This window comes from Centrocercus urophasianus, unplaced genomic scaffold, assembly GCF_019232065.1.
Source record: "Centrocercus urophasianus isolate 14NV4802_14NV808 unplaced genomic scaffold, USGS_Curo_1.0 seq_49, whole genome shotgun sequence".
NCBI lineage: Eukaryota > Metazoa > Chordata > Aves > Galliformes > Phasianidae > Centrocercus > Centrocercus urophasianus.
Window position 1 is genome coordinate 355,056 of NW_024885077.1, and position 23,181 is coordinate 378,236.

The 23,181-nt window shown below is 49.8% G+C and overlaps 1 protein-coding gene across 3 annotated transcripts in view; it reads right to left on the minus strand.

Moving 5' to 3' along the window:
* Window positions 1-23,181, minus strand: part of GNAO1 (G protein subunit alpha o1) — a 116,086-nt gene that overhangs the window by 18,622 nt on the left and 74,283 nt on the right. For all 3 annotated transcript variants that reach the window (XM_042834846.1, XM_042834847.1, XM_042834845.1), the window contains exon 4: window positions 19,297-19,457. In XM_042834846.1, the coding sequence (XP_042690780.1) occupies window positions 19,297-19,457 (161 nt within the window). The remainder of the gene's footprint in view (window positions 1-19,296; window positions 19,458-23,181) is intronic.

Consider the following 23,181-nt stretch of genomic DNA (forward strand, 5'->3'; position numbering starts at 1 on the left):
TGTCCAATGAGCAGTACGACGTGCAGGCTGCAGGGTGATGCTTGCCCGTGCTAAGGGTGCTGCAGTGGCAGAGAACTCAGCCCCCTCAGTCCTCATCCTGCCCAGCTGTGGGTGAGCTGGACGCTGGGACTGGTAGCATGGGGTCACTGCCATGAAACACACCCAGCTCTGGGCCACAGACCCTAACTCACTGCTTGCCTTTTCCACTAACTCCTCTCCATCTATTTCCTCATTTATAGTCTTTTTCAGCATTCCCTGTGTGTTTTTCAGTGCTTGAAATTACTTCAGGTCCCTGGGTCTGCAGCTCTCCTGGTCGTCTTGATGATACTCAGCTATCAGTTTATATGAAGTTATATAATATTTTCAGTGTTGTTTTCGAAGCTGCATTCCACAACTATTTACTCTTTTGACTGCTCTCACCAGAAATCTCTCCCATCCCAGGCTGTGGAACGTTTTTACCCTAGACTTCACCACTGTGCTGGGCTCCATTAGCACCAGCCCTGTGCTCCCCATGCTACCCAGCATTGGGTGGCAGTGCCCCCGTATGCCCCTTGAGCTGCCAATCTCAGAGCAAACTGTTGCTGGAGACAATTAGTTGTCGCGACTGACTGAATTGATGACACATAATCCCCTCTGAAGGCAGCATCTGTTTAACTAGCAGAAATAAGAGCACTTAGGAGGCTGCAGAGTGAGCACTCGGCTCTCCCCACCCTACATCATCCTTGTTGCTCTGTGCTGGCATCAGAGCATCGTCCGCTCTGAGGGTACTGCAAACTGGAGAGGAAGTGTATCTGAAATGACACATTGGCTCCTACTTGCCACCCACGTTGCCCAGGGCTTGCAGGGGTTAAAAAAAAACTGTTGAAAGGTTAGAAGGTTCCTGCATACATGAATCTTCCTTTAGCACTTGTGCTCCCGAGCCGAGCAGCTCCATTACTGCTTACATCTCTCAACTTAAATGCTTTGTTTTGAAGCAGATTGCAGGTTTCTGAGTCACTTGGTTTATCAGACTTGGGGAGGTGAAGCCTGACCACATTACACTGCCAAAAGCAAAATGCACAAGAAGCAGCATTTCCCAAAGCCGGAGAGGAACGGATGAGTCTGAGGCTACAAAAGGCTCTACAAGGACTAGATGATGCTGACTTTCCTCACAAGGTAGTGCTGAAAATAGGGAGTAAATAAAGTTTCCAATGGCACACTGTAGCAGCGCTGCTGGTGCCAAAGAGGTTGCTGCAGGAGTTTCCCTCTGGGAACACAGCGGTGGTGGCACACACACACTGCCCTGGGGACAGGGACCCTCCCCAGGCACACTGCTCACGGAACCCTCCCAGGTTGGTGCCTGTGCCAGAGGCTCTGCTGGCTGCTGTCTATAATGGAGAAATGCAGCTGAGGTCCCCAGCTGGATTTGTGGCACAGCATACACAGATGTATATTCTCATGGGTTGAGGTCACTGGCAAGAAAATAAAGCTCTGTGTTCACTTAGTTGTGCTTCCATAGGATGGACGTGGGAACGCCGGGGTGGAAAAGCAGAAGAGCAAGCCTGGAAATGGCAGTACCTTATCAGATTTTCCTTCAAGGTGCTGGTATGTGAGTGAAGGACCATGGGTGGGATATACCCAAGCACTGCAGCATTGGCTTGGGTTGCACTGGAGAGAAAGGCACCACGTGTCAGAGAGCTGAGTCACTGCCGGGTTATTTTCTGCTCCTTGTGCAGAAGTGCTCAAGGGTGAGCTCTGACACGTGGATTGGTAGCTGCTGGCAAACACTGGCTTTTCAATCAAGGTTAATGATTAAACCTGTCACGAGCAGTCTCTGGATGCTCTTGAGAAGATGTCCCAGCCAAGAGGTTGTGCTGCACTCGTGGATGGAAAAGCGCATTTCTAATGTGTGTTATCTGCTTCTGGCATTAGATTGTACCCTAACTTCTTCCTTTTGTGCTGATGAACCAGTAGCAAAATGTATATTTAGCATTGAAGCATTTAATATTTAGAAACTGCAGAGGAAGGAGCCAGATGAACAGCACCAGACTTGGGGAGTGTCAGCATAGTAAACTCACAGCATCTTCCACCAGGAGAGGAAACGTGTGTGTGCTGCTTCCAGAAGGTGTGATACGGCAGCACGGCTGCTCAGGCCAGGCACTACAGGGCTCCTCCTGCAGGCAGCATGCCCGGCCCTACTGCCCGTATTGCTGAGGAGCAAGGGGAAGAAAACCCCAGAGCCCACAACCAGAGCCCAGCAGCACACACAAGGCTGATGTAATACGTCTTCAATAACCATCAGTTATGAAATGCTTGAAATGTAGCCAGGCAGTTGTACTGTGTCCCTTCAGCAATCGATAACACGCTGGGGAAGGAAGCACAGCGCTCACACGTGCGCAGATATGATGTCCTCTTGGGGAAAGCAACAGCACGTGGCAAGGCACGTTGCTTGCCTGTGCTGGCAGATGAGCCAGGTGGGCAGGGTAAGGGGCTGCAGAAGGGAAGCAATTTGGTTTGGGTTGGAAAGGACCTTAAAACCCACCCAGTTCTAACCTTCTGTCCTAGGCTTGCTGCCCCCATAAGCTCAGGCTGCCAGAGTCCCATCCAATGGCCCTGGGCACCTCCAGGGATGGGGCACCCACAGCTCTCTGGAAAGCAGTGCCAGGGCCTCACCTGTGCTGTTGGGTTCACTGCTGGCAGCAGCAGCACTGGTCACCAGGACCATACTGTGGGTATTTTCCTGCTTGAGCTCTAGGTGCTCACTGCTCTGCTACGGAAATGAGGAGGATGTTCCCCCCTGTTAAAAGGATGTTGCCAAATCTTGACAGGAGGGAAGCTGTGCTGCAACTCCTTTTTTTAGCTCTCACTGAAGTGGAAAGCTGCTGCTGTCTGGATCATAGGGTGTTTGTTCAGACCTTGCTGGCTGCAGGTATAGGGGTGCACCCATGAAAAGAGGAAAGGAGTCGTGCAGGCAGCTGTATCGAGCTTGTACTAAGCTCAGCTTGGGAAATTGATATTAATCTAATGATAAACAGGAGGAATGAGGAAAAGAAAGGTGGAGATCAGTTGTCCTAGCTAGACTTGTAGTTTCCCATGGTATGACTGGACGCAGAATAATTTTTAGCTTGTTTGTGGATGAGAGGTGCCACTAAATGGATATAGTGTAATAAAAGCATTTGGAGGCATGAAGGGAGCTGCAGCTCTGGTCATGAGCTGCTGGCTGGCTTTGCTCATGGGCTGGACAGCCAGCAATACAGCAAGGTCTTGTTACTGCTGGAATGGAGGCCGCTGATACAGTTTGAGTTCATGCTCGGAGAGTGCTGGCTGGGGAGAGGAGGGCTTTGGAGGAAAAGCCAACTTGAACAACCTAACGCTGTATAGGAAATATTTTTGGAGCAGCCCTGGCAAAGCAGATGTTGGCTCATCTTTCTGCCATGGCATTTAAAAATTGGAAGGTATGTAAGCAGAAATGATAATGATATATATATTTTTAAACATACTGGAGCCTTTTCAAAAAAGCATCTGTGCTCCAGACCAGATCATAGTTCCACCTAGCTTAAATTGTGTCCAAGAGCAGAAGCAGAGAGAACATGCAGACAGGGCAAGTGTGCCATACTCGGGCTCCTCATAGCTTCCAACGCTTTATGGATAATGGAATTTTAAAGAGAATGGTTCAAAATCTTTCCTGTACTGGGGCCCCAGACCTGGACAGAATACTCCAGATGGGACCTCAGGAGGTCAGAGTACAGAGGGACAATCCTCTCCCTCGCCCTGCTGGCCAGAGATTTCTCTAAGCACTTTTTAAAGCCACATAAATTTCTAGCAGCCACATTTGCAACAAGGAATTTCACAGCTCAGCTACTCTGCATGTACAAAATTGCCTCCTTCTGCTTTATTAAATTGCTGTGTCAGAGTTTAACACCGACTGTACGGGAACAGCTGCCGTCTGTCTCCTCTCCTCTTGTTTCTGTAGATGCATCCCCTGCTGAGTACCCCTGCTTGGCTGGGAAAGGCCCCTTGTCCAGAGGCAGGGAATCTCTTCTAAGACCTCATCATACCATGAGGAGGGTTCCTGGCCTCCTACACTCCGTCTGAGATGGGAAAAGGACGAAAACACAACTGTATGATCTACACGTAAGCATCTGCTTTACAGTCCCTTAATATGATGCAGCCCCGTGGACAAGTCCAAATCTCTAGAATGAGAAAATGGACACAGCCACAATAGTTTGCTCACCACTGCCCTCACTACCCCAGCGCCTGGCAACCTCACAAGCTCCAACACCGGAAAGCAAAGAGCTGTGAGCACAGATGAAACCAGACATTCCCCTTTTGTTCAGCCACTGGCCAGAGAGATCCGTCACGATGTGAAGGAAGGCCCAAGAACACCTGTGGCAGTAGGGAAAGCAATATTAACATCTTCATTTCTAAGCAGGAAGAAAAAAATAGAGCTGTAGCATCCTTGCGGTGCGAGGTGTCTGCCTGCGGTGGGGGTGGCCCTGGTGAGGGATTTAGATCAGACCCAAAGGGAAGCATTAGTTAATGAGATCTGAGCTCCTGTATCAAGCAGACAGAGGATGTCTCTAGCACGGTGACTGTAATTATGCAGAATGGGGTGGGCTCCTCTATCTGAAGCTGCCTTCAGTCAGGGCTCTCCTTTAAATGTCCGCGGTGGTCCAGGGGAAGGTGGGAGTTGGCAACGGAGTGGAATCATGCTGGAAGATCCTCTCACCTCTCTTTTTCCTCACGCTGTAGCAGGCTATAGGACTTCTCCTTTCAAGCCCCAAAGAAGCCTCCCTGCCAGGAACTGCAGGTACTGAAATCAGTCAGTGCTGTGCTGCGGACAGGGAAAACTCAGGGTCTGCCCTCAGCTGTGCACTGAGGATGTTCTGTTACCCCAAACAGAGGAGTTCTCCTGGGCATGTGAGACCCCTGCTTTGCACAGGGACCTTCTAGTGCTTCTCAGCAAGATGTCAGATTGCGGCTCCCCTGAGAACAACTCTGCTTGTGGGATTGCTGCATTTTTGTTTCACTCCAGGCCGGATCTAGAAGCAGAGACATGTCAGGAAAATCTGTGGAGTTTCCCATCCTGTTAGACAGCGTTCAGACACACAGCTGTGAGGAGAAAACCCGTGTTTGTGTGTCTCACAACAGCTTGCTGGCTCCCCCTACGCTGTCACCTGCTGACTGCACACCTCTCCTTTCCTCTCCTAGCAGCAAGCAGCCTCAGTTCAACCCATCATCGCAGCCCCCTGCCACCACACAGCCACCCTGACCCCAGCCAGCGCTCCATGCCACCCCCAGACCTCCATAGGAGCAGGCTGACCCCATCTTCACATTAAGATGTGCCAGGGACGTAGATGTGACAACATCAGCCTGGGACACTCCATATGGGACAGCCCAGCCAAGCTGGTGGGGTGCTGTGGGGGCTGTGCGGAGGCCTTCCTCTGTGCTCCCTGCCTACAGCACGCCTTGCAACGACGAGAGGTAATGGCCTTAATGATGGGAGGTACAGGTTGGGTGTAACAAATTTTTCTCTGGAAGAGCAGTGAGGCACTGACACAGCTGCCCAGGGAGGGAGGAGAGTTGCCGTCCCTGGAGGCGCCTCAGCATCATGGAGATGTGGCACTGAGGGACGTGGGCAGAGGGCATGGTGCAGCCTGCTGCAAGACTTGTGAGTTGACCCAGGAGAGCTTCACTTCCCCTAGGAGCAGAGAGCCAGCTCCGAGCAGCGGGAGGGCTGGAAAACATCAGGAATCCTTCCAGACAATGCGGACACCGCTGCCAATAAAAATCTGGTGTTGAGCTTCCTCTTGGCTGCAGAGCAGGAGGAGAGCATCGGGAGCAGATGGCCCGTCAGCACGAGCATCGCCCCAGCCCAGCCTGCATTCCACATTCACTGCATCTCCATTCCTGCTAAGCATGATCGATGCATCCCCAGCTTCCCGCCCGAGCAGGGAGATATTATTCATCACACTTGGTTTATGAGGAGTATAAGTATTAAGAGGATGTATGACTTGACTGACGACACAACAGGAAGTTTGTGGCAGCATTTGGAAGTTGGTTTGGGTTTTCTAAATCACAGACAGAAGCTTTAATCACAAGACCTTACTGCACTGAGTTTTGTAACAGCTGAGTGATGACCTTCCATGCTTTTAACTGGGATGTTGCCCATATAGGGGCACATGATACGGAGCCAGTAGAAATTTGTTGGCCTATTATAGGAAAGAATCATAGAATCATAGAACCATAGAACCATAGAATCATAGCATGGATCGTGCTGGAAGGGACCTCTATGGTCATCAGGTCATCAGATTCCAACCCCACTCCAGCAGGCAGGGCTGCCAGCTGCTAGCTGTAGTGCCAGCCCAGGCTGCCCAGGGCCCCATCCAACCTGGCCTTGAACACCTCCAGGGATGGACGGGGCATCCACAGCCTCTCTGGGCAGCTGTTCCAGCACCTCACCACCCTGTCAGTGAAAAACTTCTCCTTGACACCTAATCTAAATCTTCCCTACTTCAGTTTAAAATCATTCCTCCTTGTTCTGTCACTGTCTATCCATCTAAAAAGTCAATTTCCCTTCTTCTTTTCTGTAAGACCTTTGATATGGTCCCCCACTGCATCCTTATCTCTAAACTGGAGAGAGATGGATTTGAAGGGCAGACTATTTGATGGATAAGGATGGATCACCCTTTAAATATTGGAAGGCTGCAATGAGGTCTCCCCACAGCCTTCTCTTTTCCAGGCTGAACAGGCCCAGCTCCTTCAGCCTGTCTTCATAGGAGAAGTGCCCCAGCCCTTGGATCATCTTCATGGCCTCCTCTGTACCCAATCCAAAAACTCCAGACTTTTCCTGTGTTGGGGGCCCCAGACCTGGTCGTAGTACTGCAGCTGGGGCTTCACAAAGCTAGATGGGGACAACTACCTCCCTCACCCTGTTGGCCAGTCCTCTTCTAATGGAAGCCGAGATACCATTGGCCTTCCAGGCTGTAAGCACACACTGCTGGCTCGTGTTTTGTTTTTAATCTACCAGGACTGCTAAGTCCTTCTCAGCAGGGCTATTCTCGAGGAGCTCTTCTCTCAGTCTGTATACATAACTGAGATGACCCTGACCCAAACGTAAACTCTTGCCCTTTGCTTTGTTGAACCTCATTAGGTTCACACATTTTTGGATTTGATCAAGGTCCTTCTGGATGGCATCCCTTCCTTATGTCACATCAACCACACTGCTCAGCTCAGTGTCATCAGCAAAGTTGCTGAGTGTGCCCTCAAATCCATCACCTATGTCATTGAAAAGCTAACATAAAGATGCTAAAGAGTACAGGACCCAAGACAGACCCCTGGGGGACACTGCTCATTACCGGCCTCCACCTGGACACAGAGCCATTGACCACAACCCTCCGGATGTGACCTTCCAACCAATTCCTTATCCATCAAATAGTCCACCCTTCAAATCTGCATTGCCACAATTAAGAGATAAGGATGTGGTAGGGAACTATGTAAAAGGTCTTACAGAAGTCCAGGCAGATGACATCAGTAGCCTTCCCTTTATCCACCAGTGCTGTCACCCCATCATAGCAGACCATCAGATTGATGTTAAAATTGGCTATTAAATTTCAAGTTAACTCAAGAATTTGAAAAGAGGTAACATAAATGCGTGTGTTTTTTTGGTGGGGTTTTTTTTTTGGTGAATGAAGAAGGCTGAAAATGGATGCAGTCATGTACTTTGCTGCTCTAATCAATATAATTTCATGCATTCCTCTGTGGGTTTTGATGAGTTCTGCAGATCAATGATGTTGCATTTAAACACAAGCTAAGCAGTAATTACAGACGCATGCAAGATTTATTTATCTGGTGGCACTGCACCAGCTGATGGCAGGATCGGTTGTATCCAATCAATGTTTGAGGCTTCTCAAAATAAAGAGCCTTTTGGCTTCAACTGCAAAGTGAAAATAAAAATAACTCTTGAAGGCCCACCAGAGGCCCCTGGTGTCCACACAGGGAGTGCTGCGGGATGGGTCTGGGCCATCTCCTACCCACATCTGTGTGACGCTGCTCCCGCCAAGCCTTGCTTTTGCACCCTGACACATCGTTCATGTTGGGTCTCCACGCACTGCATGACCTCGGGGCTCAGGATTGCACTGATGAGAGTTAAGGCAGAAGCAGGGAGATGAGCAGTGTGCAGGAAGGAGGGGGACAGACAGCTCCCCGGGACTGTCTCTGGTGTGCCCGTGCTGCGAGCCTGCGTGCTACACTGCGGTGTGAGCGGAGCAGCTGGGGGACTGCAGCCTAAGCACAGAGGTGCGTAACGCGGCTGTTGTCATGGGGACACGAGGCAGAGGATGCGAGGTAGCATGCTTAAAGGCAGATCGTGGAGTCTGTCCAATTTTTCTTCGTGTTTTTCTTCTCGACATGGGCTACATGTCCTTAAAGGAGCCCTCCCTCCTGCAGAGCAAAAGTGCTTGTTCCCAAGTGTACCAGGCAGTCTCACACTGCAGTGCACTTTGCTTGGACAGGTGCTCGCTCTGCAGCCAGATCTCCTCTCAAGCTGATGGAAAATGGTGAAACACCAAGCAGAGGCAGCAGGATCAAAGCAAAACCTACGGCTTCCCATTACACCTCTGTTCTAGGGGCAAGGAATACATGGAGCAGGATGAACGGAGCAAGGTGGGTGGAGCAGAGCTCTGCGTGTTCTCTGAGATGCTCCAGTGGTGCCTGCAGCCCAAAGTTCAGCAGCAGCAGCCTGAGATACTCCCAGCCCACATCCAGCTGAGCACCATGGCTGGGGTGCTCATACCACTACTTTGCTTGGGGATGGAGAGTCAGGAAAGAGGGCAGAGAGCGGCCAGGTGTGTGCAGATCAACAGGCACCAAAGATAGAGAAGCCCTTGGTAAGATAAACAGGTCGTGAGGGTGACCTCTGTGCATTCAGCACACTTTCTGTTTACTACCAACTATTTTAAGCATATGCTCTTAAGCTTCCCGTAGTGATCACAGATGTCTGAATAAACATAGTAGAGCTAAGCCTCATTTCATTGCCTGTGCAAAGGCAACAACCAGCTCTACCAACTCTGGGGAGCACAGGCAAGTGGAAAATCCATCTAGCCCTGCCCAGAAGACAACCCCAGGTGGGGAGAGGCTGCTCAGAGTATGCCTGGGGTGTCCAGTCTCCCCATCACCTTCAGGATGGGCACAGAAGTGTGCCAATCTTTTATTTTTTTTTCTTTTCCCAAGCTTATCTGTAGCTTCTATGTGTGTGTCATTTCTTCGTTAGTGCCTTTTTGTTCAATGAGATAATCTTTGAGGGATGAGGGGATTTCTCAACTCAAAGTTGATGTTTCCATTAGCTGGAGTGAAGATTTTCACCTGGACTCTATTATCCATTCCCAGCTCTCAGGAAATGCTAGCTGGTGTCAGCATCACATTTCTGCAGACTTCCTCCTGTTCCTGGACGCTTAAGATTTGTACTCACTGCTCAGTGCACCCCCAGTTCTCTGTTTCTCGTGCTTGTGCATTGTAAAACAGAGGACAAGCTTCAATGGAAACGTTTAAACTGACTTTAACTCTGGTCAGCAGGGGGCAATGCTCGTGTTTTCTGAATGAAGACATACAGATAGCTAAGAAATATTTAAAAACCTCGGGTGCCCACAGCCATACTGGGATGGAGCAGGAAATGCTGATTTATGCCTTTAGAAGTGCTGCCAGACTTTCAGAGCCACACTGATGTCTCACGGGGTATTTTGTGATCTGGACTTATGATTTTGGAGCACTGACTTGCTTCTCAAGCCTGGTGCTCCCAGCAAATCTGCTGCTCTGCCCTGGGTGACAGTGTAACCCAGCAGGAAAAGGGTTACAGCAAGGCAGAACGCATCACAAATCGCAGCAAGAGGGAGGCTTGGACTCCATGCCAAAATCAGAGCTGACACTTCCCTGGCAGGGCTCCACAGTGCGGTTTGTGCCTAGTTTCTTTTCTCCTGTATCTCTTCTCTCCCTTTCCAACAGCACAGAGAAGGTTCTGCCTGAAATCTGGGCTCAGAAGCACTTCCGCCCTTCTTTCCCAATGAATTCAGCCCCAGAAGAGACCCCCATAGACCTCTGCAGAAGTGCCTTCTCTGTGTATTGAAGCACATGAAGAGTGCTGGAGGTGGGGAAGATGCAGCTGGGGGATTTTGGCGCAAGGACCGGTGCTTGATCTGCTCAAGCTCCAGCCTCCATCTGCACTGAACCACGTTGTCATGACTGAATTGATCAGCCCTGCATGGAGATGGGGGGCAGAGACGTGGGAGAATGGGAGTTGTGGGTTTGGGTGTCTGTGGTGACACAAAAAGGTCACACATCTGCAGTATCTGAGGCTTGCAGCCTATCAGGCTCACTAATAGACCAATCCAGCCTGGCAGGATTTGTGCACAGCAGTGTGGCAGGCAAGCAGCATCATGTTTGACTGCCTTGCCCAAGTCAGTGATTGTCCCATCGGTGTGTGCATCCCTGGGCTTTTGGGGGGAAAAAAAAGCTAGGAAGCCCTTTTGACCCCTCCAAGAGACAAAGGAGGCAGGAAGTCCATAGCTGGCACCAGGTCTGGGCTGTGTCCAGGCAGCGTCCATCACTGTGCTCCTGCTGACTTGTGGGTTGGGAAAATGTAGAGGCCTTCCTGCCTATCCATGGTTGAGCATCTCCGTGCCAAGCCTGCATCGGACAGTTTGTGTTGCACCGAGTGCATGTGTCACCTAGCCCTGGTCCCAGCCACAGCCATTGGCATGGCAGACCCTGGAAAAACAGAATGTAAATTCAGCTGGAAGTCAATCAGTAAGGGTTGAATATTGGCTCGGTGCTTGCGCTGGGTAAGCAAGACACAAAGCAGTGTTTGCTACAGGGCTGATTAGAGCTATTAGATCAATTAGTCTGTGAAACAATCACTGCCCGGGGGCTCCGCGAGGCACATCTCCATTCCAGCAGTATTGCTGTGAGCAAGTGCTGGGAGCCTCCTGCTGTGAAGGTGGGCACCAAAACCTCCCCATGCCACCCCCACCCCCCCATCCCTGCCCATGTCTTGCTTTGATTCAGCCTTTGCCACTCTCAGCACCGTGGGCTTCCATGTCTCATAGCCAGCATTTCCTGCTGCCATGTGCTGGTGCTCATGGCAGGTGGGGAACAGAGCCGAGGGGCTTTCACTTACTCCTGGCATCCCTCGCCACTCTGGCTGCTGCATCCCCATCTCAACCTGTTCCTGTGCTTTCATTGCAAGTCTTGCAGTGTTTTCGGTTTTTTTTCCCTTTCGTTTTGTTCTCTTCTAAAGCCCTGTCCCCTCAAGGCTGCATATTGGATGGACAATTCGCTTAAGAAAACAAAAAAAGAAATTTCCAGCCCTTCTGTTCAAAGACAAAAGGCTTTAAAGCATAAACCCGGCTTAGGAAACAGCAGATAAAAGCAATTTTCCAATGATTGTCTTAATACATATTGAAAAATGTGGGCTTTCTAAGCTAAGCTCATGACTGGTTTGGGATTTTACTCATAACCTCGGACACCTGAGCACAGTGATGCCCTGCTCCTTCCCTTGGTCCAATGCACTGTGTGAGTGTGTGCCAGCTCTGGTTTCTGGCAGCACTTGTGCAAGAGAGCTGCAAGGAGGGAAACAGGGACATAAATCCACCCTGTGCACAGGGAGCTATCTGCCCGGCCCTGCTCTGCCGCCCCATCACTCTGTCGCCTCCGGTGTCTGCTGAGCCATGTGGGAGACGTTTTTGCTCCATCCCAGAGCCTGGCTGCAAAAAAACCCCCACGTTCCTGCCATTCTTTGCCATTTAAGGATTTCAAACAAGCAGCACATCCATCGGAAAGCATGCGTGGCTGCCTCCTGGCTCAGCCCTTCCCACGGACGGTGCCAGACCTGACACTGGGGGTGTGAAGAAGAGACCCGGCGTGCCAGGCTGATGCAGCACAGGGTTGAGGGCTGGGGGCAGCCAGATCCCAGCCCGGCCCTGAGGACGGAGGTTGGGATGCCCTGAGAGCATCCTCAAGGGAGGATGCCCCACGTGAGCGATGCCAAAAGGCAGAGTCAGTGGGAAACGGGGGCTGGGTACCAGCAAAAAAGCAAACGGAATAAAACAACAACAAAATCACCCCAAGCCGTGGTGGCAGCCTGCCAGTTCCAGCTGGTTTCATAAGGACACTGCAGCCTAAAAATACACAAATACTCAGCCAAAAAACAAGTCCTATCTCCCTGCACAGAATCTGTCACCCGGAGCCCCTGAAAGGGGAGGATCTGCCAGTCAGCCATGAGCAGCAGCCCACCAGGGTTCAGGACTATGGTTCAACAGGTTTCCTCTGGGGGTAAATCGGAGTGTGTTTATTGGTGGTGCTGGCAGTTCCTGTGCTCTAAACAAAACCTGAGAAGACAAGAGACTGTTCCCAAATTCTGGCAGTGTCCCCTCCTTCAGACAAAGTAACTGCAGAGCAGCTCGGTATTTTCTGCAGGCTCTCACTGTGGACAACCACTGCTTGCAGCCCATGTGCCTGTCCAGGCTGATAGCACCTCAGCTTCACGTGATTTTTAGGTTTTCTTCTTTCCAGGTTTACTTCTGCACAAATGAGCTTGGGCTACCAATGTTAGTCAGCCAAGCCATGGCACCCCAAGCAGCTTCATGATATTATTTTCCCAGATTTGGGAAGAAGAGAAAAAGGAGAAAAGAGATCATGCCAGCACATTTTCTGTTAGCAACAAACCATTTCCCCCTCTGATAAAGGCACTGGTGCATTGCTCCCCTTCTCCCACTGCTTTCCAGGCTCTGCTACTAACCGGCCCTTTGGAAAGGAGAGCACCAACTGCCCAGTCCTGCTGATGAGTAATTGCAGAATCAGTAAGGCTGGAAAGGTCCTCTAAAATCATCAAATCCAGCCCCAACCCACTCTCCATGCCTCACCCCTCAGTGCCACACCTCACCAACAAACTCAGTCCTTGCAATCGATCTCCTGGCACAATCTGGTGGGATGGGGGGGGAGCGTTGCTTAGCACCCACCTTTGATATGCTGGGACATGGCCTGTACCCTGCTTAGGGCCAATAGCGGCAGTCTCTGGAGAGAATGCAACTAATTTGGGAGAAACTGGTTCTCCAGATGAATGAAGACTGAGGTTGGGATGCTGGAAAACATCAAGCTGATTTCAAAGATAACATTTTTCCCTCACAATCAGCCCTAGATGTGGTCATGTAACGATAGCAATTTCTTCATTTGTGACAAAGGCACATTAAAGCCTGGGACCTCTACGAGGACCTCGCCTTGCTGGATTCTCGGAGGCTGCCATTCGGCTGGGCCCACATTGGTGGGTAACCCAACTGGGGAGCAGAGGCCTCACTTCCCAGGAAAGGCCCCCCTACAGACCTGGCACGACCAGACACCACAGAAAGCCATTTGCATCTCGTTGGTGGGGATCCAGCAGTGCTGAAGATTCCAGTCAACCAGCTCTAGCCATTATGAGCTGTTTTGTTTTGCTTATCACAGGGTGAACTTAATTATTCAAAGTTGGTCATCATATTTACTTACAGGGGTAAATTAAACCATACATTCAGACAAATGTATCTACATCTCTGCCTCTGATGTATTTTCCCTGGACTCCAAGACACAAAGGTGGATTGTTCAATAAACAGTGCAGCACAGTCATACCAATTAATTGGACTGTTCCATTTACGCTGCTACTCCCTCCAATTAAACACAAATGAGCTCAAGTGACAGGCATGAATAAGAAGGGCGGACAGAAAACCATATCCTAATGCAAAAGCTGTGATAAGAAAATGAAATCCAGGCACCTGATGAGAATATTAATGCAAAACCTTGACCTATAATTCCTCTTTCCCCAGCCTGAGAGAGCCAGCGACAATGGCAGCTTATTAAAACAGACCGTGTCCTGATGGTTGTGCGTAAAGCCCACGTCCTGAAGCACCACGATCTGAATGTTTAGCTTGCTGCCAACATTCGTTTTGCAGAGCTGCACAGTTCTGAAGCACAGAGCACTTGCATGATGTAATGAAGCCTGGATGTATCGCTTGCACAGGTACCAAGTTACGTCTTTTGGGCTAAATAGGATCAAATAGTACTGCCTGGCCACATGTAGCCTTCTCCAGAGCACCCAGTAAAGCAGCATTGCTGACTGCAGCAGGATTTACTTCTTTCCCCCTCAACCTCCATGCTGGTGAGCTGGCTGCAAGCAGGAGACTGCAACCATCAGGGAAGTGGGAATGGAAATTTTGGGAAAGTCGTGTGAAGGTCCATGAACAGGGAGCTGCAGGAGCCCAATTTGCTGCAGGATTCAGTCTCGACGTGGGAAGGGAGGCAGGGCCTCCTTCAAAGTTAAACTCAGTTTGTAACTCAGGTGGCTCAGCTGCAAGTATTCCCAAGGCTGGAGATTTTACAGCAACCTGTTCTGGCGGTGCTCCGCTGGGGCTCACTCCAGAAGCAGATCCCTACATCATGACAATGTCTGGCTCCGACTAATGCGTGTTGCCATGTGGGATGCAATGAGCACTGGCAAGGAAGGAGATACCACCGTGCAATGACAATTTCTTTGCAAGGAGAAGAGATCAGAAAGCAATCCCACATGAGCAGGTATGAGAAGGAAAGCATCACTGTTTTAACCTGCGCTCAGCGCGACACTTCCTTAGGGCACTGCCCAAGGAGCTCCTGAAAACGGGCTGACTGAAGCTGTGTCCAGTTGGCTTGAGATATCAAAGTTGTTAGCTACACTGGGGCAGCAGACACAACTGCAACTTCTTCACTTCTTTACGCTGCACTGAGGTCTGTGCTCCCCTTTGGAAGTGGCTCTCCCTCCCTTCACTCCCTACAGAGAGCCAAAGGCAGCAAGTTTCCTAAGCCCCGACACCTCAGATGTGTGAAGATGGATGGGTTTAACATAGGCCTAAAATACTTTGCAGTTTCACGGTAGTTTCACAGCCCTGGCATTATCAAGTGATCTTTCAGTGTATTTGGAAGCCAGAGAATAACTTGAGATGGATTCTTTTTTCTTCGTGTATATGTGTACTTGCAAACTGCCTCTGCCTACACATCTTGCCTGCATGGATATGTGCATGGAGGAGTGGTGCTCGTGTGGATGCTCCGTCTGCTCCATTCCGCTCCTCACATCTGAGGCTGCTCAAAGCAGGTCCCCAAACCTGGGTGCTCACCATCAGACCTGCCCTCCGCACTGCATCCCCTGACCAGGCTAACTAGGAGCTTGAGGACAGGAAACAAGACAGTTTTTAATTCTGAACAAAAGCAGGAGATTAAGGAAACCAGCTGGAAACCTCTATTTTGCTGATTTTGAAAGCAAAATGTGGGTCACAGATGTGCTTCCACAGACAGAAATTGGCTGGACAAGAAAAGGCATCAGCAATGCCCAGGCTTTTTGATGATCAGAGGTAGATTTAGCTCCTAGGCATGCGGACAAGAAAGGAAGAGGAGACGAAGTAGGAATGAAAACATAATCAGGAGATTAGGAATGTGGAACTCAACCCACCCATAAATTTGCCTGAGGGAATGATGAAAAAATGCAGTAATGACCAATGATGAAACCCATGGCTACCTCTTACTCTCTTTCCCTCTCTTGCTGTCCTTGTTGTTTTACTTAATGCTGCACAAGACACATGAGGATCCTTGCAGAATTTCCCCTCTTCCTCTGTCACATTTTTTCTCTGCAAGAGTGCTATTTTCCATTTTTCCTTTGCAGTAGATACAAAAGCCCTGCTAAAAAGAGGCTGAATTTAGAGCCTAAAAGAAACAAAGCTTTGCAGTAACGTCCAGACTGTTAGGCAGAGCAGGTAACGACATGCTCATCTTTGACAGGAGAGAAGAGCTATTACTGAGTTCATGTTTAGGCTAATAAGAAATATTAAATCTATTTTCAGACAAATTAATGATAGACTAATAAGAGCCCTGCTGCTAGCTCTCACAGGCTGTTGATTAGCCTGAGGTTTGCTCTCCCAGAGCACGCAGTAGAAGGCCTTAGTTCCCATTTCAAAAATCAAGGCAAAGCACTGGGAGTGCAGCTCAGGACAAGCAGGACAGTGGCCAGGAGTGAGCCCTAGTGACAGCACAGGGCTGCTTTGGTCTGGCAGCTCCGCCTTGTCGGAATCTGCAGGGCACAGGGGACAGCCACGGTGCCTTTATCCATAAAGCAGATGCTGATGGCTGACCTTGCATTTAGTGATGTGGAGAAGCCCAGGCAGTGGTTCCTGGGGAGCAGATAGGGGATTCGGCACAGATTTTGGTGAATTCGGGATGCATGTGACACGGTGGGGATGAAGGGCACTGCCCCAGCTGCCCTGACAGTCCCACCTCTGCTGCCCTGCAGGTCTCCAAGTGCCTTGGGCTTTGTGATCCCAGTAGTGATCTTCCCTCCTGCCAGCAAGCATCAGCTCCTATGCTTGGCACCAAGAGAAACCCAAAATAAGGGAGATGCCCATATGCAGGCAGCCCAACTCACTATCATCTCTGTTTTTCACCTCTGAGAATTTCAGATTCAGCTTTTGTCCAGAATTTGTTTTTCTTAACCCTAATGAAAACCCATTTTGTAGTTACGAGTACGTTAAAGCCAATATCAGTGTCAATAAAGACAAGTCCCTTCCCAGGAGAGAGAAAAAAATAGAAAACTGTCTCAAATTTTTCGCTCATGCAGAAGAAAACAACCTCGGAGCACCGAAAGATTAAATGAAAAATATGCCTCTTTTCACTGGGTGTCCACTGGGCGTGAATAAGTGCCAACTGAGCTCTCACTTGCACCACCATCTGGTGCGATGCACCAGGGCCCAGAGCTACGGGGGGATGCACTGGAGTCCCAGTCCTGTGACAGCATCTCTGCTCCTGATGACGGAAACACCAGGGGCTCCGGATCTGGGCGTGCAAAGGACTCTGTTATCGTCAGCTTCACCAGCTGCCCTAGCGCAGAAACGAGAGTCCTGCCACAAGAAAAGGCACAGCCCGGGGGAGCAGAGGAGGCACAGCCCTCCTCCGGCTGCGTGTGCAACCATGGCTAGGGAAAGGGAGCTTTCCCTGAGGGAAAGGCCTGTACCCTCTTCTTCCCGATGATTTGTGTCACTGTCACAGCTTTGAAGGGTGATTTTTTGAGGGTCCCCAATTCTGGGAGGTGGAAAACGTGCCCGAAGTTATTTTTTCTCCATGCTTTATGCAGAAGATGTCTGTCTTGTTGGGTGCATCTTCAAGGCGAGCAGGTGAGCAGTAAAACACCCCAGCACCAGCTCCCTGGGTGTGTGTGTCTGTGTGCTCACCCAGGGACAGACAAATCCACCATTTAACCCCCTCACAAGATGCAGCCAGTGTTTTGCCAGGTAGGAGACACAGTTTAATGACGGAACGCAGCAGGTCATGTCCATGTCACTTTGTTCAGGTCACTTTGCGACCTGAAGGCCTCTTCCAGTCTGGGTGATTTCTAGTGATTGTAAAAGGAGCAATGCAAAAGCCAACAGGCTTTAACTTCTTTCCTTCCATTCTTTCTTCTATCATCACTTCTCTTTTTGTGCTGACCAGCTTGAGAGTTTCAGCGCAGCACAGGAGACTTTGTTAACAACGCCAGAAACAATTTTGTTGGGCTGCAAATGCGTGTAGCCATCACAGTGAATGCCACAGCACTGAGCCTCTTGAGCTCATGTCTGGAAACCGTTTGTGATTTCAGAGCTCCCGCTGATGAATTACCCAGCATCTGGTCACACTGGGAGGGCCAAGCTGATTGTTTTCAACTGCTATATTGCATGGAAGGAGAACCAAAATACTTTCCTCAAGGTAATTGGCTCTAAAACAATTGAAGAATTTTCCACAAGGTTGTAACGCAATTAGGACTGGCATTTTATATAATTTATATCTCTAATGATGCGTTTTTGCCATCACACACTTGTTTTGTGGGGAAAAAAAAAGTGGCAATAAAAGGCAGATCTTGCTGTTACAGGCAAAGGAATATTGATTATACATGGATGTCCTCCTAGCAGTGATTAAAAGTCAGCATATTTTGGAATCATCACTTAGATGTGGTTGTTTGCAGTGTGAAATTGTTGGGTAGGATGCTGTGACACCAATCACACATCTGCAGAGTTCCCGTTTGCTTTTTGGTCAATGCCAAGAGATGTGTCATCGCTCATGCTCTGCTGCAGCGCCGCAACAGCAAAGTAATTCTGCGTTCCCAAATTGCCCTGCCAGCTGGGAGGGGAGGAGATGGAGCAGGCTGCTGATGGTCAGTGCCACCGCACAGAGCACAGCCATCAGCTACCCCCGTGTTTGGGTCTGTGTTTTGATGGCACTCTAAGCAGAGGTGCCAGGCAATGCAAACAGGCAGGCAGTCCCAAAGGGCATGAGTCAGCTGGTGGACCTGATGGCATGGGATACCATGAAGCCAAAAGCATGGACACAGCAGTCCCCTTTCACCACTGGGGAGCCTCTCTTTCTCTGACTATCAAAATAGACTCCCAGGGTAGAACAGTGAAAAGAATTACTCTGCTTGCTTGTTCCCTATACTACACCATATTTTAGTGACTACTGTATAAGATGTGGCACAGGGCCAGGGGGACATTTTGCCTGGCTGCAACAGCTGTGATTGAAATTGTGGCACGAAATGTTTTATCCTCCTTGCCTAGGTAGGGACGAACAGAGTGGAGGAATCATCATTAGAAATGGGCCCGAAATGAAACTGGGGAAATGCTCAATGTTTCCTCAGAGCCAGAGCAGCAGTTTATGGGTAAATGTCCTGTTTTTGCAATGGGATGAACCAAAGCCATAGACTGAATCACCATGAAAAAAAGATCTGGATGTGGTCCCTAATGGTACGGATGCCACTGACTGTATTGTGAGAACAATGCAACGCTACCATAAATGCAGATAATTTCCCTGTCCTTGGTTGTAATCCAGCTGCCTATCAGTACAGTGCATGATTATCAGAAAAGCAAAACCAAGAGTTGTAATGCCATACAAAGCAGGTGTCTGCACTCTTCTGTTATCTACCAGACAGGAAGAAATCATCAGCCACCTCCGTGCGTTGGCTGAAATCACTGAATTGGTTTGCAGGAACCTACCTTGAACAGCTTGAAAGCAGTTTGGAAACCTGGCCTTAGGGTCCTGGACTCCAGAATGGCCAGAGGGGAATATGACCATCCTGCTTGATCCTTTTTACCTTGCAGCAGTCCATGATACAGCATGCATTCTAGTTAGTTTGTAAGTGTAGCCACAATCAGATATACTGCTGTAAGGAAACTGACGCTTTGGGGCTACTTTGGTTAAAACTTCAACAAATGCAGCTTCGTTACACTACAGGCCATCAAAAGGGATACTCACTATTGGGCCGAGTCATTGAGTTGATATTCCCGGGACCGGTTGAAGCATTCCTGGATCCCAGAGTCTGCCCAGAGTCTCATCATAGCTGACAGCAGCTCTGGAGAGAAGGGCTCTGTGTCCTCCATCCGACTTACAACATCGCAGACCATCTTGGCATCAGCCTGCAAAGGAGAGTAACAAGCGGTCACACAGATGCTGGAGGCAGGATCAGGAGCCAGACATTTCAGAAAGAGTTTGTCCAGCAAAGCAGGAGGCTGCACACAGCGGGATGGGGCTGAGGATCCACCCTCCTGCAGAACGGGCAGAAGGAGGATGGAGCAAGGAAACCTCACTCCATAAGGGAACAGGTGCTTGTACAGCCCACCTCATGTCAACACCAATTTCTATTTAGCAGACAGAAGGAAATCCATGTATATACAAGTACATATGTTAGACTGTTACCGAATGCATATGCTGTACTGAATCCCCTTTTACCGAGCACGTAACCTTGCTGAAGCAGAGACCATCTGTATCTCACAGGACAGCAGAAAGGCTTCAGAAGCAGTTCTTTTCAGACGCTGCCTTATTGCTTCTTCTGAATTCCTGCTCTTTCCTATGTGCCCATCTCTGCTCCAGGGCTAACTCATGCTAACACATAACACCTTGGCTGTCTGCACTGCTTTGTGACTCACATGGAGAGGAATCTCCTGTGGTTCGGGAGTATGGTGGGGAGGGCAGGGCCAGCTGGTGACTTTCAGATGCAATCTTTTCTGGTGAGAAAAATCTGATTCACTGGAACAGCAACTTTTCCTGGAGGATATTGCTCTGACACAACTCGGGTCTGGAAGATGTCTCAGATTTAGGATGGGAATGTCTAGACAGCCTCAGAGCAGCTGAGTGCAGCCCTGCTGTAAAAGCCCACAGCGGCCGATGCTTCACTCGTTTCAACTCCTGACCCACAGGTTTGCTTTGCAGTGAGTAGCCCTCCCACCCCCCAGACTCCCAAAATCCCAGGGATGGGATGCTGGCTAACCTGCAGAGTTTTTTTTTCATTGCTTTGTTAACTGAAAAAAATAAAGAATTGGAAAAGTCTCATCTTTCTGCCACCTGAAACAAAACTAATTATTATCATTATAATTAATTGGCAAAGAGGAGCATTTATTCTTTGCTTACAGCAAACTAGTGAAGACAGCCTCCTTGTCTCATTACCTTTCCTTATGTCCCATTGGTAGCTCTCTATTTCTGTTCCCATACATCCCCAGCCCTGTGTCCCACTTGACCCAGCTCTCTGGGCAGCTGTAGGGCTCCTAAGGGACCAGCATCTCTCCCAGCAGCTGGGAGCACTGAGATGTACAAATGGGGAAGGCAACGGGTATGACACAAGCTACATGGTCAGGGCCAAAGCTCTTCTTCTGCAGCTTATATTCATCGAAACTGCTCAAAAATCGCAGGGCACCGAGCTGCTAGCACTGCAGACAGAAGAGTTCAATACTCAGAGGAAGAGCTTCAAGTCCACAGAACATCAAGTCCTCATAGGCTGCAGAAGTCTCAGTACTGTACAGTGACATCATCCCATAAAACTTAATGGGGTGGAGTCTGTGCTTTGAAGTCTTTATGAACATGAAGATGTTTTCACAGAACGCTTAGTATTTTCCTGCCCAGAAATCCTCCTAGCCCTCCATACAGACTCTGCTCGTTCTAGAGAAGCCGTCTTGGTGACTCACACCTCAAAGCCAAGGCAAGCAAAGAACCTTGAAGGGTTCAGTTAATTTCAAAGCTTGTTTTCTGCCCCGGAGTGCTTCGTGAGCCCAGTGAATATTCATAAACCATCAGCAGGGCTTTTCTGCCCTGCTGCAGCTGCAATTCCTCTCCTTGCAGAGGTTCTGAACAACACATAGCCTGATGAAGGCCGGTCAGCTCAGCGCTGCAGGCTGGTTCACAGCACCCCGCTGCCTTCAGATGGACTGTGTGCTTCACAAGCTATCCAAACCATGCTGCAGCAAGCTGCTTTCACTCAGGGAGGGAGCAGTTCTCTCCTGTGTTACCTCGAATGTAGCAGGGGGATTTACAGGTGTAAGTCACAGATCGGCTCATCGGTCTGAGATGGCAAAGCAGATCTGAAGCTCTCCAGCTGTAAAGGACAGGGCCTGGGCTGCTTCTGCCCTTCGTGGACTTAACTGGGGATTGCTTTGCGCCGGGATCAGAGGGAATGTCACAGTCATCACAGTGTGCTGGGAAAGAGCTGCCTCCCTTTTTGCTCTATGGGGATGTGCGGCCGTCCCCTGCGGCGTAATACTCAATGGCTCTGAGCAGAGGATGTTGATGGACGGCAGTGACAGAATGGGAGCTGGCAGGGACAGGCATTGAGGCCACGGTCACCAGGTCTGTGCGGGCCAGCAGTGGGGCTAAGCTTGCTGTGCAAGGGTTGTTCTGAGAGATGCAAATGGAGAACGGCTGCAGTAGCTCTGCAGTCACCAGGAGTCTCATTTTGGGACAGAAAGCCTCCTTTCTACAGTTCAAGAGCTGAGTGCAGGGCATGGAAAGCACAGTGCCCCTGCTAGCACTGTATACACCGCACTGTATACAGCACTGGGTTTTGTTTTGCCGAGCCAATGATCCGACTCTCACTTTTGTGCACCCAGAAAAAGCAGAGAAATGAGTGTTTTTAAAAATACCCCTCTCTTCTCCCAAGGATAAAGCCCCTCTGCCAAGGAGCATGGGCTGCCCATAGGTTTAGGCATTTGTTAGGTTACTTAACGAGCAATTAAGGATCCAAGTAGAGAAGATGCCCCCTTCTCTTCTCGCTCTCCAGGCTGCATCTCACACTGGGAATGACATTAAAACCTCCAGCCCCCCCTGGGCCCAGCAGGTAGGTTTTTAAATACTGCCTGATTGACTTTTCCCTCGCTGCCTCCCCCGGGCCTGGCGCTCCCCCTTTTCCTGAGGTGAGAGGCACTGTGCCTCCTGCCACGCGCTGCGTCTGTACTGAAGCGAGCAATTAAATCAAGCACAACAAACCAGACCAAGAGTCCCCCCACGCCCGCCTCGCAGCTCCCATCTGACGGGGATTCGGCTAATGAATATCACGGTGGTATTTCAGCTACCTCAGGAGCTAAAAATAAGCAGCAGCCTGCCCCTGGGACCGCTGGAAGGAGCCACAAAATGGTGCAGTGCTTCCTCCTCCATCGCTGTCCCTGCACTTCCCTGCCTGAGGTTCGGGGCTGATGCAGGAGCAATGCAGCAACACAGCATGCAAGTAGCATTCACCATCACGCCGTCAGGGCAAGGCTGTGAAGGGTGCCATAATCTCCAAGCAGACTCAATGATCTCAGTGGTCTTTTGCAGCCTTAATGATTCTAGATGACATGCCTCTAAGAGGTCTCGGCCATTGAGTTGTTTCCTGGGTGTCTGGGACAGCTCTGTAGCTGGGTGCCATGGGAATGCCTGGGATGATTTCACCCAGAGCTGCTGCATTCCTGGCTTTGTGCAGAGCTCCCTTGGGCTGGTTCTTGTCTGGTAGAAGTGTACGTGCCCCTTGTGCTTCCCAACACATCACACAGTTACATCCAAAGGCCTGGTGCTCCTCTTAGCAGATCAAACCCTGACCCCAAGCTGTTGTCTTCAAGTTATTCATTACCCAGAGCAGGATTTGTTCAGCTCTGCATTGCTTCCCATTGTGGCTACCTGCAGTGTGGCAAGTGGAGCCACACAGAAGTGGATGTGACTTCTTCACCCTGTGCTACGCATCTATCTTTGCACTGGACACATGGTATGGACTCAGCTCAGAAGAGGAGCTGTTTTCTCACAAACCTGTAACCACAGTAATTTATTTGCCTCCCATATGCCATTACCACCAAGCACACAAGGTGTGTTCAGCAAGCAAACTTATGACTTCACTTGCAACTA